The sequence below is a fragment of the Diceros bicornis genome, chromosome 6 (genome assembly GCF_020826845.1).
Source record: "Diceros bicornis minor isolate mBicDic1 chromosome 6, mDicBic1.mat.cur, whole genome shotgun sequence".
NCBI classification, from domain to species: Eukaryota; Metazoa; Chordata; class Mammalia; order Perissodactyla; family Rhinocerotidae; genus Diceros; species Diceros bicornis.
Window position 1 is genome coordinate 90,117,285 of NC_080745.1, and position 16,198 is coordinate 90,133,482.

General features: G+C 48.9%; 1 protein-coding gene across 1 annotated transcript; it reads left to right on the plus strand.

Moving 5' to 3' along the window:
- Positions 1 to 12,039: 12,039 nt before the first annotated feature.
- FOXI2 (forkhead box I2) lies at positions 12,040 to 15,506 on the plus strand. Its single transcript, XM_058542724.1, has 2 exons — positions 12,040 to 12,613; positions 13,362 to 15,506. The coding sequence occupies exons 1-2, from the start codon at positions 12,055 to 12,057 to the stop codon at positions 13,802 to 13,804; spliced, it is 1,002 nt and encodes a 333-aa protein (XP_058398707.1). The 5' UTR covers positions 12,040 to 12,054; the 3' UTR covers positions 13,805 to 15,506.
- The last annotated feature ends 692 nt before the right edge of the window (positions 15,507 to 16,198 follow it).

The window sequence follows — 16,198 nt, forward strand, 5'->3', positions numbered from 1 at the left end:
ACATCTTCACTAGAAGATTTGTATAGGATGTTGATAGTAGCATGCTATCTAATAGCCCAAATACTGGAAACAATACAAATATCCACCGAAAGGAGAGATACATAAATAAATTGTGGGACAGTCACACAATGGAATATATTACAGCAAAAAAATAAATAAATACATAAAAAAGAATGAATGAACTATAAGTACTTGGAACAATATGGACAAATTTCACCAAAAAATGTTGGATGAAGGATCTACACACAAACCAGCACATACTAATGACAGCATTTATATAAAGTTCAAACCCAGGCACAACTCAGCCATGTTAGAAGTCTGCACAATGGTTACCCTCCAAGAGGGTGGCCATGACTGGGAGGGCAGGATGGCCTTCTGGGGGTCTCTAATGTGCAGGGCTGGGCTCTGGTAGCATGGGCGGATTCACACTTAAAAATTCGCCAAGCTGTACATCTGATTTGTGGACTATTCTGTAGAAATATCAATAACATTTACAAAAAAAAAAAATATTAATAATGACTTCAACCAAGGAAGAAGCCTTGCTACATTCTTAGGCATGTTCACCCTCAGCCTCATTGGGCATATTATAACATTCCTGATTCAGGGGAGAAAATAGTGCATATACACATTATTCTGACAAGCTCAGCTATCCTTACCTGCCCCAAATTGCTATCTCAGGGTCTTCTGTCTTTGTGCCTTTGCTCTTTCTATCCCCTCTCCCTGGCACTCACTTTCTTCCCCTCCTGACCCTGCCAACATCACATCTCCACAGGGAACCAACATGGCGCCCTCGCATCCTCCGACCCTTTCCTGCCTCAGACCTTCCTCCTCGGCTTGCTGGCTTCTAACAGCGTCATGCCTTCCAGGACTTAACACAGATCCTCGCTAACAGTAGGTCTTGAGCACATTCTTGTTGACTGAGAATTAATACGTCTTTGTGATAATTGATAAGAACTGTGACGTGTGGTCAAGGAAGACATCACAGGAATCGGCATAACCTTGCTCCACGCACTTTCATGCAGGAGCCACCTTGTTAAAATGACGACCACGGACAAGCCTTGAGGGAAAAGAAATACCCAGAGGGTGTTGTGCAATCAAGGATGGAGGAAAGATGTGAAATTTAAAGTGGAGAAGTCGCTTTCTCCTTCAGGGAGCGCTTTCTGCAGGGGTCTGCGTGCTGAGTACTTGAACATCAACCTCTGACAGATGGAGTAAACCTTAAGTCAGGAGGTGTACAGTTCAGAGACCTTCCTGAACCACCCCTCGTCTCTGTTTCCTTACCTGTAAAAAGGTGATAATAACATCTACTTCTCCCGTCTCATGGACTACCGGAAAAATCTCAAAGGAAACAACACCTGTAAGGGTGTTTTGTGTGTTCCAAAGTACGTGTAGATGTGAAGAATTACAATTTTTTGCTGGTAGCACTGATTCAGAATCATACCATTAAAAGAAACACAGCAGCAACAAAATAATCCAGCAACTAGCACCTCATTAACTGCCTGAGTATCAGGGTCTAACTAGGAGAAGAGACGCTACCCCGGGTACTACAAATGGAGAGGATTTAACACGGGGAGTTAGATGACAAAGTCATTGGATAAAATAGTGTTCAATGATGTCAGGAGCTGCAGAAAGCCGCCACGTCTCTGCCGTAGCCAGTGTTAATCTGAGCCCGAAGCCCACTGCATCTGCTTTCCTGAGCAGGGCTCCTGGTGTGGTCTTCTGCCGGCTGGCTGCCACCTGTGGGGGAAGAACTCCACTCACCTGCCACTGCTGCAGGCCCTCCTGCCAGAGCCTGCAGCCTCCCACAGTCCCCTGCTGCTGCCTCTGACTTACAGCCCTGCCTCCTGAGGCACCATCCGAAACAGAATGGCTCATACCTACCCCCTTGTGCTGCAACCTCGTGTCAGCAGAAGCTAACTCTGCTTCTGATTGTAAAGCTGCTTCTGAGGGTGTCCATCCTGGCAGAGCAAAAGAGCATATAGAAAAGCCTAGAAGGGCAGAAGTATGAATAAATGAGTGCTCCAGAAAATATCTGACACAGTATTCAATACTTGTTATTTTTAAAAAGTATCCAGCCCTGATCATTGTAACCACATTGATATCTAGTGAGAAACTTGGTCCAATCAGGCTAGAGTTAGATTTAAAGGTCCTTCTTTTAAAAATAAATAGTAAGAAACAGTAAACCTTTAAAATGTTTCTGGTTTTCTAAGAGCTTCATTGAACATCATTTCTTTTTAAAAAGCATACATATAAGCAAAGTGTTTTCTGTGGAGAAAAAACCCATAATCTTGTACAGCACATTACAAAGTATTTTTACAACATCTTTTATTCTTCACAAAACCTTTCTGAGGTATGATATGCTTTACAGATAGAGCAACTGAGGCTCCGGAAAGTTTAAGTGATGTGCCAAGGATGCATGGATGGTCGGTGGTCTCACTGGGAGTTGAAGGCACCTCCTCTGCCTCCGTGGTGGGGGCTCCACTGGCCCTCAGGAGCACCTCTGAGGCAGTAAAGGTGCCAGTGAACAGAAGGAGCTGGACTGGGTGGGAAAGGAAGCGACCACTAGGCCTGTTCCTCATAAACTAAGCAGGGAGATGCCTCAGGGTGAATGGGCCAACCTGGCACGGATGCCCCACTACCCCATGCCCGGAGAGACACACGGCTAATTACCATCTTGTAAGTAGACTGGTTGTATTTTCTCAGTGCAATTCTCTACAGATGTGCAACCAAACTAGACAAATGTTGGGGGTTTGGCTTCATGTCTGCAGAGCTGCTGTTCTGTTCGTAGGTATGTGAAGGTAACTAAAGACACAGGAGATATTTCTAAAATGCTGAAGAAAACGACTTCTTTCCCACCAGCGCCTGGAAGAATCTGATGGAAACAGAGCAGATGCTCAGCCATTGGCCGGGTGGAAAGCAGTGCCTGGCTCAGCAAAGAGCTCAGGGTGGGGTCCTTGGGACACAGTGCATTTTATTTCAATTCCAGGTCATCAAAGATAATGCTTGAGCTGATGTGAGCACAGGGGACCTTCAGATGAAGTCCATGGAGGTGAGAGGGTGTGAGCTGGGGGTACCAATCCATTCCAGAAAGCATCTCCAGTTTCAATACAAAACTGACAAAATTGCAGAAACCCAAAAGTTTAAAATGTGCTATGAGCAAACCAACCCCAGGAGAGTAACCGCTGAAAAATGCTCCAGTTCTGGAAAAGGCAACAAGAGGAAGAAGAACCAGACCCATTTAACTGATGTGTGGAAATGGCAAAAGCTGAGAACCAAATTATAGACAATCAATACGTACAAATGGGAATATCATTTCCTTCAGCCAGGTGTCCCAGAAACTCAATTAAATAAACAAACACACAAAATATAACATATTAGTATTATACTATATAATATGTATTTAACTTAATATTTAAATCTAATGTAATATGTTATTAAATAATATAGTATATAATAAATAATATACATTTTATTATATATTATATAATATATAATTCATATATTAATATCTTAATATATTGTATAACATATAACAAAGTATATGGTAAAATATAAAATGTAATTACTATATTATTAATATATTAATATGTATTTAATTTGATATATATAATAGTTACTCTTTATAACAATGTATTAAGCACTAACCAGGTGCATAGCAGGCATTACCTCATTTTATCCTCCCGATGAAGCAGGTACTACATGCATGTTACACATGGGGATAATGAGACTCAGAGAGGTTTGGTAACTTACGTAAAGGCACAGAGCAAGGAAATGGATTCAAAGCCAGGACTGCCTGACTCCAGAGCCCACGCTCTTATATACTAATTTCACAGCCACTTAGGCGAGATGTGGGCTCTTGTGTCCTTTTGATTCCTGGCACGCTTAAGCATTCTTGGCTCATGCTCTGTCAGGACAGGAAAGCAGTTAGAGGTGATCTGCACAGCAAGATCTGGAAGACCACTCAGACCTTCCTCATTTCTGGAGAGGCAGCAATCTTCTCTTTGTGGCACCTAAACAGACCAAGTGCCGACACTGAAGAAACGTCGCCCCTCCTTTCCTTTTCCCGCATATCATCTCCATCTGCATCTCTGGTGTGGAAAAGCCAGGAGCCCAACCCCTTCTGTCCTCCTGCGTATGCTGATCCAATTCAATACTGAAACAAAATGGTCAGGAATCAGAAGATACTGATTAAGCTTACGAAATAAAATGATAAGAAATTGCAAATAAAGCAGTTTTCTGGTGTTTAGTGGTTACAAGATGTAGCTAGTTAAATATTCATGGTATTTAACTATAACAGGTCTTTCTCTTAAATAAAATGTCTATACCTACCATAAAGGAAGGAAAGGTTATGGCCTTAAAAACAATTTCATTCAAAAATATCTTTATTGATGGCTATGGATTCTGAATATTTCTTTCCTATTTCATTATCTTCATTACAGGGAAAGAATGGAACTTAAGCAATCTACTATGTAACTCACATATGGGACTTTTCCTCATCAAATGTGGCTACTTGAGAAAATAGACTCTATAACTTTCCACTAGATGGCGTTAGAGTCACATAATTAGGGACAGGAACATTCACAAGAGGAATGATCAATACACAAAGCCACCAAGTGATTCTAAGGAGAGTGAATTCATTATCTCACCTCCCACTTATTGGAGTTCGCTGTTTATTTGCTACAATGAAGACAAAGCATGCTAATTATTAAAAAATTCGTTTAAAAAAAAAACAGACTAGTGAAGAGAAAAAATGCACCCTTATTTGCCACCCTAATAACATTAGCTGATGTGTGCCAGGAGATGTGTAAAGTGCTTTATATGCGTTATATCGTTCAACCTCATTGGGGAGGGGAGGACCTGAGAGATGGTTACTGTTACTGCATTAGAGATGAGGAGACTGAGGGTCCAAGTGGATCCAGGATCACAGTTAGTAATTGGCAGGAGAGGGATTCAAACCTGAGTCAACCTGATGCTACGGGCTAGCCTGTCAAACGCCGTTCCTCATTGTCAAAGCCAGCTACCATCAGCATCTTCCACTCAGTCTGTGAAAGCGTCTGCCTATCTGCAGAGATACGAGACAGCAAATGTTACCATGAAACTTAGAACATCCTTAGATGATCCCAAAGGTTATAATTTTTAACGTTCAAGTAACCCTATATAAATTCCATCACACTTATTTATTAAATATGTATATACATGAAAGAAAATAAACACTGTACTTAAATTACCAAGTATGCTTTCCAACTTTTTACTTCTCAGCAAGTTCAAGGCTTTCAACACACATGGAATGAAATGAGATGAACCTAACCATCTGTCAAAACAGCAACAGACCCCACAGAGAAAAGCAATACCTCAAGTGCCTTTATAACATAGTCCTTTGACTGTACTTCATTAGTGGGATGTATTTTAAGGATAAAAAAAGAACTGCAAAAAAATCTTCAATCTCATTTGGTACTTTTTCTCTTAATGATACTGATTTGCTTATTTGAAACCATAGAGGCACACTGTGAGATAAAGCAAGAAGAAATTATACGGATGTTATTAGAAATCAGATTTCCAGTGTAAGAGAAATGAGATACAGGTGTAGAGAAAAAGTTGCTAAAAAAAAAAAAAGAAAGAAAAGAAAAACCTGTAAGTGTTAAATTTACATAAGAAGTATATTAACTCATCATTTTTAAAAATATGATTCTTAGCTCTGTCCACTGAAAGATCTAGAAGCAATGTTACTCCTTCCCCAGGAAAATGAGTACCCCTAGCCCCTATGTTTTGGTTTATTAATACTATTCACTCTAAAAAGGAACCAGGGCCCACTGGAGAAACCGCGGATTCAAGGTCTGGGTCAGGGAAAGTGAAGAGCGAGCCGGGACAACGCATGTCAGAAAGTGAAGACGCGTCCAAAGACTAGCAGGGCCACGTCAAAAGGACACGGTGGCCAGCTAAGAGGGACTCCCAATGACCCAGTTTCGGACAATATAAGCATCACAAAAATAATTACAAATTTATTGAGACATTAAATATATAAAAATTCCTGAGTCGATAAGAAGACTCAAAAAAAGAGAAATCTAACAAAACAAAACAAAAACTTACTGTTTCCAATTAAGATGACTGTTTCACTAACACCTCACTCTTAAAATTGGTCAATAAAGGGAAAGAACCACGTAATTTTTTTGTCTTTCTAACAGGAATTGTAGTTTAGGGAAACCAAATTTAAGTCCAGTCAATGACAGAAAGCTTTGTTTTACAGAAAAATGACAGTTGATGAATGTCAAAGAAATGACAAAATTAGAAATTTTCCACTTTGCAATGCCCAGCAGAGTAATTCATTTGGGCAGTGACTATCAACAGAAAATAAAATCAATAGCAAGTCTTATCTGGGGATACCTTTACCTGGGGAGCCGGATGTTTTTATCGCATCCGAGCATCATCCCACAGATTAGTTCCTAATTGCCTTGTGATGGAGAGGTCTAGCCAACACCCCCGTAACCCAATGATCAAACCCAGTGTCAGTGATAGAGGACCAGCCTGGCATGTGCCTCCTGATGTGATGGGGCAAAACTACTTAACTTGAATCTACACCAATCTTGAGAGCTAACTTCCAGCGTAAAGGAATGCAGGGGATATGGAAACAAGTTCAACATCACCCAGAGGAAACAATCAGATAAATCTAGATTGTGGACCTCCCACAAGTCAACGGGACTGCCCTTTTCAAAGAGTCAATGTCTTTAAATAAAGAGTGTGGGTTTGGGGGAGGTAGGGGCTGTTCTAGAATAAAAGAAGCTGAAGAGACATGACAAATACATGAGAGTTTTCACAGGTACACTGAATTCCGATTTGAAAAGTAAAAGGATAACAAGTTATTTAGGGAAAATTGGAGAAATTTAAACATGAAGTGTGTATTAGATAATATTAAGGAATTACTGCTATATTATTAGTTGTGATCATAATGTTGTGGTTATGGATGTCCTCCTGATGCAAAAGGGAGTTCCCGAACAGGAGTGACACGGCCCCTTGGGTTTTTTGGGCATTGTTGCTGTTGTTTATAAGTTTTCTGTTGCTGTGTGACAAATTACAAACTTAGCAGCTTAAAACAATACCCGTTGATTAGTTCACAGTTCTATAGGTCAGACATCCTGCAAGGCATGGCTGGGTTCTCTGCTCAGGCTACAATCAAGGTGCTGGCCCCTGCGTCTGGAGCTCGGGTCCTCTTCCCAGGTCATTTCTGTTACTGACAGAACTCAGTTCCTTGTAGTTGTAGAACTGAAGTTCCTGCTTCCTCACTGGCTGTCAGCTGGGGGGCTGCTCTCAGCTGCTAGAGGCTGCTTCCATGCTCAGGTGGCCCCTCCATCTTTAAATCAGCAATGACACATCAAATCCTCTGACTTCTGCTTCTTCTGCCAGCCCGAGGAAACGCTCTGCTTTTAAAGGGCTCACCTGATTGGGTCAGGCCCGCTTGGATAATTTTCATATCAGAAGGTCAACTGACTTGAGACTTTAATTACATCTGCAAAATCCCTTCACAGCAGTACCTAGATTAGTGTTGGGTTGAATAATCAGGGAATCTTGAGGGGCTATCTTTAGAATTCTACCAACCATAGCTTTAGAAAGAGTGGTCTGGCTGTAGTGTGGATAAAGTACTGGAGAGAGGCAAGATGGGCAGCGCCTGATTAGAAGCTGTTGCAATAATTCTGAAGAAAGATAGTGGCATGTGCCAGAGGAACGGGCTTCCAGTTACAAAGAGGTGGCTGAGGTCAAGAGATACCACATTAGGAAATCTTACTGACTCACTAGACGTGGGAATGGGGCGAGGGAGGAGTCAAGGAGGACCCTCAGGTTTTGCCTGGACCAACTGGGTGAATGATGTTGTCATTCATGGAGATACTTTGGAGAAACAGGTTTGGGTGAGGGAGATAATGAATTCAATTTAGGATATGTTGAGTTGGAGAGAAAGACATCCAAATGGATGATAAAATTTGGGGACTCATTAGTTAATACAGGAGTTCTCAATGGGGGTGATTTGGCCTCACAGGGACCGTTAGTGATGTCCAAAGACATTTTTTATTGCCACAACAGAGGGGTATTGTTGGCATCTGGTGGGTAGTGACTAGGGACACTGCTAAACATCCCACAATGCACAGGACAGCAAAGAATCATCCAGCCCAATATGTCAATAGTGCCGAGGTTGAGAAACCTTGAATTAATAGCTGGTAGTTAAAGCCACAGAAGGGAAGGACAAGAGGGCCCAGAATAGGGCCCTGAGAGGAGAACAGACCAACCCAGAGCCTGAGAAGAGGCCAGGGAAGGAGAGATAAACCAGAGGACAGAGTTAAAAAGCAGGTAGAGAAAGGGGTATAGGTTCTGGAAGGTCTCAAGAGTTGCTGAGAGTCAAGCAAAATGAGAAGTAAAAGTCATCATTGGATTTAAGGTGACAGAAGCCACTGGAGACTGTGCCTGAGCAGTTGCCGCCGAGTCGTGGGGGTGGACGCCTGTTTGGGCTGAGTAAGGAGCATGTTCTCCAGAGGGGAGGACAGGGCAACAGCCAACAGAGGCAACCCTTCTAGAGGTTGGGCTGCTGAAGAGAAGCAAAGAGACGGAGCAACGTCTCAAGAGGGATTCGGGCTGAAGAGAAGATTTGTCAAGATGGAAAGGACTAAGATCTTAAATGCTGACAAGGCGGAGTAGGGGAAACGGGGACAATCACAGAGTGAGGCCCCTGAGAAAAGTATGAGAACAGGAACCAAGGAGCTCAGGGCCTCATGCTCACGGCCCTGCCAGGGAGCACCTCCTCAAATGGGGACCTCAGTGGCCTCGTGCCTCACCCAGCATCCCAGTCCTGCCCAAGAGAGAGACTGACTTAAGGAGGAAGGGATGCCCCTCCCACCGTGACCAGAAGGAAGGAAGATAGGTGTGGGTGCAGCTGCAGGTGGGCTTGGGAGTTTGGCGCAGGAAGATGGCGGAGACCTATCCTCAAAGTAGGCAGCGGCATCCCTTTTGAGAATAAAGGAGAAGGGGATGGGTCAGAGGTTTGAGGAAAGGGGCCAGTTCCCTTTAGGGAAACCCAGCAGAAATCCCCGGCAGGGCCGAGGGCCTGGGAAGCTGGAGACTCCAGAGGCATAGATAGCCTTTTTCCTTGTTATTTCTTCCCCCTAAGATTTTTTTTCTCTTGGAAAACTTGTCGTCAGAGTTCCCTTCAAGACTGACTCAAGTGTTAAAACATTTTTCCCACAAAATAACTGTACTCCACCTACTGATACTCATTTTATGAGTCCAATCTGTTGAAAGACAAGGAAACTATTACAAAGGAGATGGAAGATGGACACTGGGTGCAGAAAACAAAGAAGAGTGATTTAAAAATGGACATTCATTCACAGCACAAATTGTAATGATTTTTATAGGGTAAAATTGAGGGAAATTACATGAAAGTGCATTTGATTTTCTTAGAAGTCCTGAAACTCACAAACGTTAAAGAGTTACAATATTAACAGAAAGAAAGGCTATTCAAATTAAAGGGAATTTGGAAAGAACTATCATCATTTTTTATTCCTTTATATTGCAAGAGATAACCCAAGCTGTTCTTTAAAACCACTCTCTGATTTTATTATCACAGTAGTGCAGTAGATAAAATTAATTCCTCCTCCCAAATCAGTGTGTTACTCCACCAAGACGAGTATCTTTTACATTCAAAGCCTTGGACAATCTTGAAATTCCCCACAAGGAGCGGTAGTTACACATCAGATGCTGGAACAAAGGGAAGGCCTGGCAGGACCTTGTAGATTCAGGCCATGCTCTTAAGCCCAGCCACCTGGCAGTGTTTTCCATTTCACACTCTTTGTCCGTTACCCCCATAGTTTGGGTCAAGGCAGAGCTGTGTAGCTTCTGTGATGTTCCATCCTCACGAAGCATGGTTTCTGGAAAGCTGCCTCCTAACCAGCAGCCATTTCAATACATCAGGTGTGGAAACCTGCTCAGACTCTCAGTCAGCTAACTCTTGTTACTACGCAGGGGAGGAGGGGTGTAAATGTATGTGACGATACCCAGTTTGCTCCCTAATGAACAAATCTAAGTCATGCTTGCAACCACATCTGCTGACAGAAAGACACTTTCTTTAAGAAGTAGTTACTAAAAAGCATGTCACATCTACAGAGAACAATATGTGTTTAAAATTGTGAGGACGTACCAAAAATCGCGAAGCTGAGAGGCAAATGGTTCTGGCTCCTGTTTTTGATAGAAGCAAGAAAAAGCAGGGGCGTGCCCCCCATCCCGAGTACTCCCTTCCCCTCCCCAAACTGTCCCTGCAGTGAGGGTCTGGAGGGGGCCTTCTGAAAGGTACTGGGATCCCCCTAACTTGTATTCCTTTGACAATAATTAGAAAGCTTTGAGGAAGGGGGATACCAGAAGACCCCTACGGCCTGACCTCGGTGAACCAATTAGGGGTGTTTCTTTCCTGTCACCGGTTGAGTAACCAGCCTCTCCGGTCTCTACTCTCTAGATGCCTGTAACAACCCCCTGGACCGCCTTGAGTTCGCCCACCACTTCCTAAAGGGCTGTTACTTCTATGAGGAGAGGCCAATGTCTCAATAGAGGGACTCTTCCTTCTGTCATTTGTTAAATTGCTCCACAAATTGGTTGTCTTACATAAAATTTGGAATTACAATCTGAGAGGCCCAAGGCGACACCAACAGTCAATGGCTGACTCAAGCTGAGTCCCTTAACCCCGAGTCTTTCACTCCATCCAATCCTTAGCCCCAACCCACCCACCGACCTCCTCCTCCCGACTGCCACAAGTAGAGGGGAGGGGGGCAGGAGGAGAATTGGAACTTTTGTTTTTTAAATGAATTGTACTTTATTCGCTTTGACGATCGATCCACAGCCCCTTGAAACATTGAGGAGAGCCCCAGGGCGAGACCAATTTCAACAAGATTGGCTCTAACACTTCGGCCGATGAATTTCGTAGAGATGGGGCCCATCTCCTCATCTCTGAACTTCGATCACTGAGAGAGAATTTTCGCTTCTCCGCGCTGAGGGCAGGTGGCCCGAACTCAGAGTCCGGGAGGCCCCGCGCTCTTCGAGACACCCCGCCCGGTCCTACGGCGCATCAGCCCCGGCTGGGCCTCGCTGCCGAGCAGGGGAGCCGAGGGATCTGGGCGGAGCGGGAAGAACCAGGGCCCGGCGGAGGGTGTCGGGCGCACCGCAGAGACGTCCCTGTTTTCGCAGGGTCCGGGGTAATCCAGCGGAGGGTTTGCCACCCCCTGCACTCAGTGCCCAAAACCACTGCTCGGACAAGCCAGGCGGGAGCCCGGCCCCTCCGGGCTTCGGAGCAGCGAAGGCTTCCCTGGACCGCTGGGGCGTCCCGAGCTTCCAGCGTCTCCACCCTTACAGGGGTCTGGTCCGCCCTCGCGCGTTTACAGCGCGGAGATTCCGTATGACTCCGGTGCCACCGGCCGCGCCCAGCCAGGCCCGGCCTTGGGCCCTCGCATGCTCCGCCGCGCCGCCTTTCCGCGCGGCCCCAGCCCCTCGACACCGTGGGCTTCATCGCGACTCCTTGTCCAGAACGGCGGCCCTCCGCTCCCCACCCGGTGGCCCCGGTGAAACAGGGGCCGGGGCGATCCGAGATTCCGAAGGGGCAGGGTTCCCCGTGGTCGAGCAAGGACTGGGCTCGCAATCTTGGGGGCCTGCGAGAGTCGTGGTTCTTGCCCGAAGGTCCAGGGCCGCCGGGGCTGCGGGGCCCGAGCGGCCAAGAGAGGCCGGGACCGGTGAGATCCATGGAGATCCAGGGCACCCGTGGCAAAGGCCGCGAACGACTCTGGCCCGCGGCGCAGGCCCCACAGGGTGGGGGAATTACCGGGCCGGTTCGTCAGGAGCTCCTGGGGGCCAGGGCGGGGCGGAAAGCTGACCCCGGGGCGGGGACAGAGACATCGCTCTTCCAAAGCCGGAGGGGGAGGGGGCTCGCCACCGACACTCACCCAGCCTCGGGCCCAGACGGCATTTAAAGGGCGGAGGGCGGGGCCCAGCGGGCCGCACCGGGAGCTGCTGGCGGCCACGCTGGATGGGGTACCCATGAGCTTCGGTGCGGAGCCGCCCGCCCAGACCCCGGAGCGGCTGGACATGGCCGCATACTGCGACGGCTCGGGTGTCTGCCCGGCCCCGCACAGCCAGGCCCGGGCCGCCGCGCACCCCGCGGGCTACGCGCGCAGTGATGTGGGCGCGGCGGAAGCCGGCCCGCGCCTGTGGCTGAACGCGCCCGCTCTCAGCCCCGCGCCCTACGCGCCGGGCCCCGGGCCTGCGCCGCCCTACGCGGCCCCCGGCTACGGGGCCCCGGGCCCGCTCCTCGGCGGCCCGGGCGGCCTGGCGGGCGCCGACCTCGCGTGGCTGAGCCTCTCGGGCCAGCAGGAGCTGCTGAGGCTGGTGCGGCCGCCCTACTCGTACTCGGCGCTCATCGCCATGGCCCTCCGGAGCGCGCCGCTGCGAAAGCTGACGCTCAGCCAGATCTACCAGTACGTGGCTGGCAACTTCCCCTTCTACCAGCGCAGCACGGCGGGATGGCAGAACTCCATCCGCCACAACCTGTCGCTCAACGACTGCTTCAAGAAGGTACCCCGCGACGAGGACGACCCAGGTGACAGAGGCGCGCCCGATGCCCCGTCCAGGACTCCGCGGATTCCCGCGGCCGGGCTGCTGGCACTCTGGGAGGCGGGCGGCCTAGGACAACCAGGCATCACTGCACAGCTGGGGAGCTGAGCGGGGAGGAGGGGGAGGAGGAGAGACGTGCTTGGCCGTTGACCGGCTGGTAGACGGCAGCAGAACCCGCAGGCCCTGACTCCAGATCTAGCGCTCCGTGAGTCTCTAAATCTCTGCGCTCTACCGCGAAGGAAGAAGCGGGAGCGCAGGCCAGCTGGGCGACCCTTGGAGTTGCTTCTCTGGGCCTGTGTCCTTTGCTGTAAAATGGGCAGGACAATGCCTACCCCAAGGATTGGTGAGGTAAATGAGATGTCAGTCTGGGAAGCGCTGGAGGCTGCATAGAGGCCAGGCATGGTGGGCTCCGCTCCACTGGCAGAGGGAGTGCCCGAGTCCAGAGGGCTCTACATCCCACAGGCCTTTTCTCTGGCCTTGAACTTAACGGGACTCGCTATTTCCTGGGGGTCGCCCTTCCCCGGTCTTTCTGGGACGTGCAAATTCTTCCCAGTGTGGCTGTGGAAGCCCGTTCCAGCACAAAGTGTCACCTCAAGGTTTGGGGTGGGGGTGAGGGCTCATGGAGGGGTCATTGGGGGAATCTTTCTGAAGATGATTGACCTCCATTTCTCACGTTCGCACCATGGTCCGTCCACGTCTTGATTTTCTGAGCCTGGCCCTTTCTTCTTCCGCAGGTAAAGGCAATTACTGGACCTTGGACCCAAACTGCGAGAAGATGTTCGACAATGGGAACTTCCGAAGGAAGAGGAAGAGGAGAGGGGAGGCGAGCGCGGCCGCCCCCTCGGGAGCCCGGAGCCCGGGAGGAGCCAAGGCGCCTGAGCTGGAGCCCCTGGGCGCTGCCTCCCCGGACCTGCAGGCCTCGCCGTCCCCTCCCGCACCCGAGGCTGCCGCCTGCTTCTCCGGTTTCGCCTCGGCCATGGGCGCCCTGTCAGGCGGTCTTGGTACCTTCCCCCGGGGCCTGGCAGGCGACTTTTCTTTCGGGAGACCGACGGTGGTCACCGCCCACGGCTCCCAGGCCCCCGGCCCCGCGCCCGGCTTTGCCGCTGGCCATCAGACGGCGGCCACCGGCTTCCGCGTCGGTCACTTGGTCTACAGTCGGGAAGGGACCGAAGTTTGAAGAGAGGCCAAGGATTGTCCCGAGAGTGCCCTGTCCAGAGACACTGAGGTCAAGCCCGGATTCCCGCCTGGCCTGGTGACAGCCCCGCGTGTTCGTGCCGCGGCGGTCAGTGCGGCGGAGGGAGCACAGAGCCGGGGACGGGGCCGCAGGGAACTGAGCTGAGCGTCGCCTCGGCCTCCCAGGTGGTCCGCGTGTCGTGCGCGCCTTACCCAGGCAACTATTAGCTGGAGAGAGTGGGCGTTCCCTGCTCCACCTGTCTTTCCAGTTCTCCTGGACCTGAACCCAGGCTCTCCCGGGGATCTGCCTTAAAGAGGCGACGGGCTGGCGCTCAGCCCCGGCCTTTTCGACGGGAGCCTGGCCCACCCAAAAGAGCCTTCTTCGTGCTAGTGGGAGGGCGGCCCGGGGCCCCTCTGTGGCAGATTTCCTTCTCTGGCGGCGCAGGGCCTTCCCCTGGTGCTCCAAGGAGGCTCGTGGGGGTTCAGGAGAAGCCCCAGTGGCGCCAGGTGGCTTCCCTCATCCTCACTGGGAGTGTGCATCAAGGGGGAACTGGTACTGTTGGGACTGGGACGCAAGTAAGAGAGACTTTCTAATGGCTGGAGCTGTCTGTGATGGAAGGGAGGAGGGCTGCCTGGCGGAGAGCGGCCAGGCATCGGGGGATGCCAGTTCTTTCCCCTGTCACTCAGCGTCCTGGCCTCATTGACCCTGTCCTAGGCGCCTCCGGGACCACAGGAGCAGTGCCTAGCACCAGAGAGCCGCAGGATGGGTTCAAGTTTGCTCTCTCCCACCCCCACACTCACGCTCGCTCTCTCTCCCCTCCCGCCCCTCATTCCCGATTTGGGCCCGAGCTGCCTCCTGCAGGCAGAGCTGAGCAGCCGCCTCCTGTGTGAATTTAAGCCTCCTCCTCCCAATCTGTATTTACCAACAAGGTTATCTTTGGAGCCGACGGCCATTGGGAGGAGAAATTTTGGCCTCGACACCTCCCCGAGTTTCAGGCGGCCTAGAGCCCCGGGGTCATTTCGGAGCCTCCTGGAGCTGCGGGCCTTTGGCGGGCGCTCCACCTTCCCTGCGCTCGGGGCAAGCGAGAGAGGCGCCTTCGCCGGAGGAGAGCAGGGGGAGGACGCGTAACTCCGAGTAGGGCAGCGGATTTAGCGAGCCCGAGCCGGAGCCCCAGCCCCAGCCTCCAACGGGCCGCGCGGGTTTTCCGTGGGTAACTCCCAATCCGACTGTTGGGCTCAGCGCAGCCGCTGGTGCTGGAAGGGAGCGCCGCGCTTGAGCTGAGCCGGCAGTGGTCCTGATGAACAGCGGTGCGTGCGTGTGTGTCTGTGTCTGTGTGTGTGTGTGTGTGTGAGAGAGAGAGAGAGAGAGAGAGAGAGAGAGAGACGAAAGAGAGAGAGAGGAGATTGGAGGCATAGACAGAACAAGCCAAGAGTTGGGGTGAATTTGGACCTTGGGTGCACCCTGGCACCCTCCATGGTGGCAGCCAGAAAGTTGCTAACTCCACCGCATGGCAAAGCAGTGTGCTAGTTCTGTTTGTGATATCATTGTGCTCAGCCGAACTTACAACCAACCCAAAATCTCTTTTGGGCAAATACTCCCCAAATGTAATATAATTAAAGAAGGCTAGAAAAGAAAAGGAAAATCCTTACACTATAAATAGAAGAATTTTATCTCCAGCCTATTTTAATAAACTAAAACGCTAAAAATAAACACCAGTGTGTGACTTGAATGTACATGCTGTTTTATACGTTAGAAGAATTCTACCACTATTTCCAACACCCCCAGTTTACACTCTGATTTTGCAGGAAACTTGGAAACAAAGAATTAAAAAAAAATAAGTTTGACAATATTGGGAAAATACAACGTACAGTTTGACAATCAATGGAGCTGTCAGAAAATTGGCTGACAAACACGCATATCAACATTGTGTATCATAGCTGCATGACTGCTAGAAATTGATGCAAATCTGCCTTTTTTTTCTTCCAACAATGGTTTTTCTGTTAAAATTGAGAAAAAGACTTTTCAAAAAAATTTTTCTGTTTTTGGTTTGTTTGACTAAAAATCAATTTTTGGTGTTTAAAAGTTGTTCATCCATTCAAGCTTTATACCATTAATAGGTAATGGTATAATCCAATAGGCAGAATCTTCATGGGAAATGTATAGTTTAAAATAATTCTAGCGGTGTAGGGTATTTGGAAATCAGGATCCATCCCTCCTCCATGACAGTCCACGTGTCTGGACGTGTTTTCACAATGTAGGGGGATGCAATTCGTGGGTCCTGGCGCAGCCAGCTTCAGAGTCGCTTCTCATTATACCAGAGAAAAGAAACTGTGTGCTGAAATCAAAATAAGTAAACAGAGCAAAGCAGCTTGCAATCAGTTTACAATTCAATACTTT

What these genes read in the sequence shown, in the direction of transcription:
- FOXI2 (XM_058542724.1), top strand. Translation starts at nt 12,055, where the DNA reads ATGAGCTTCGGTGCGGAGCCGCCCGCCCAGACCCCGGAGCGGCTGGAC. An exon ending in CCGCGACGAGGACGACCCAG is followed by an intron (nt 12,614 to 13,361) that starts GTGACAGAGGCG and finishes CTTCTTCCGCAG; the next exon opens with GTAAAGGCAATTACTGGACC.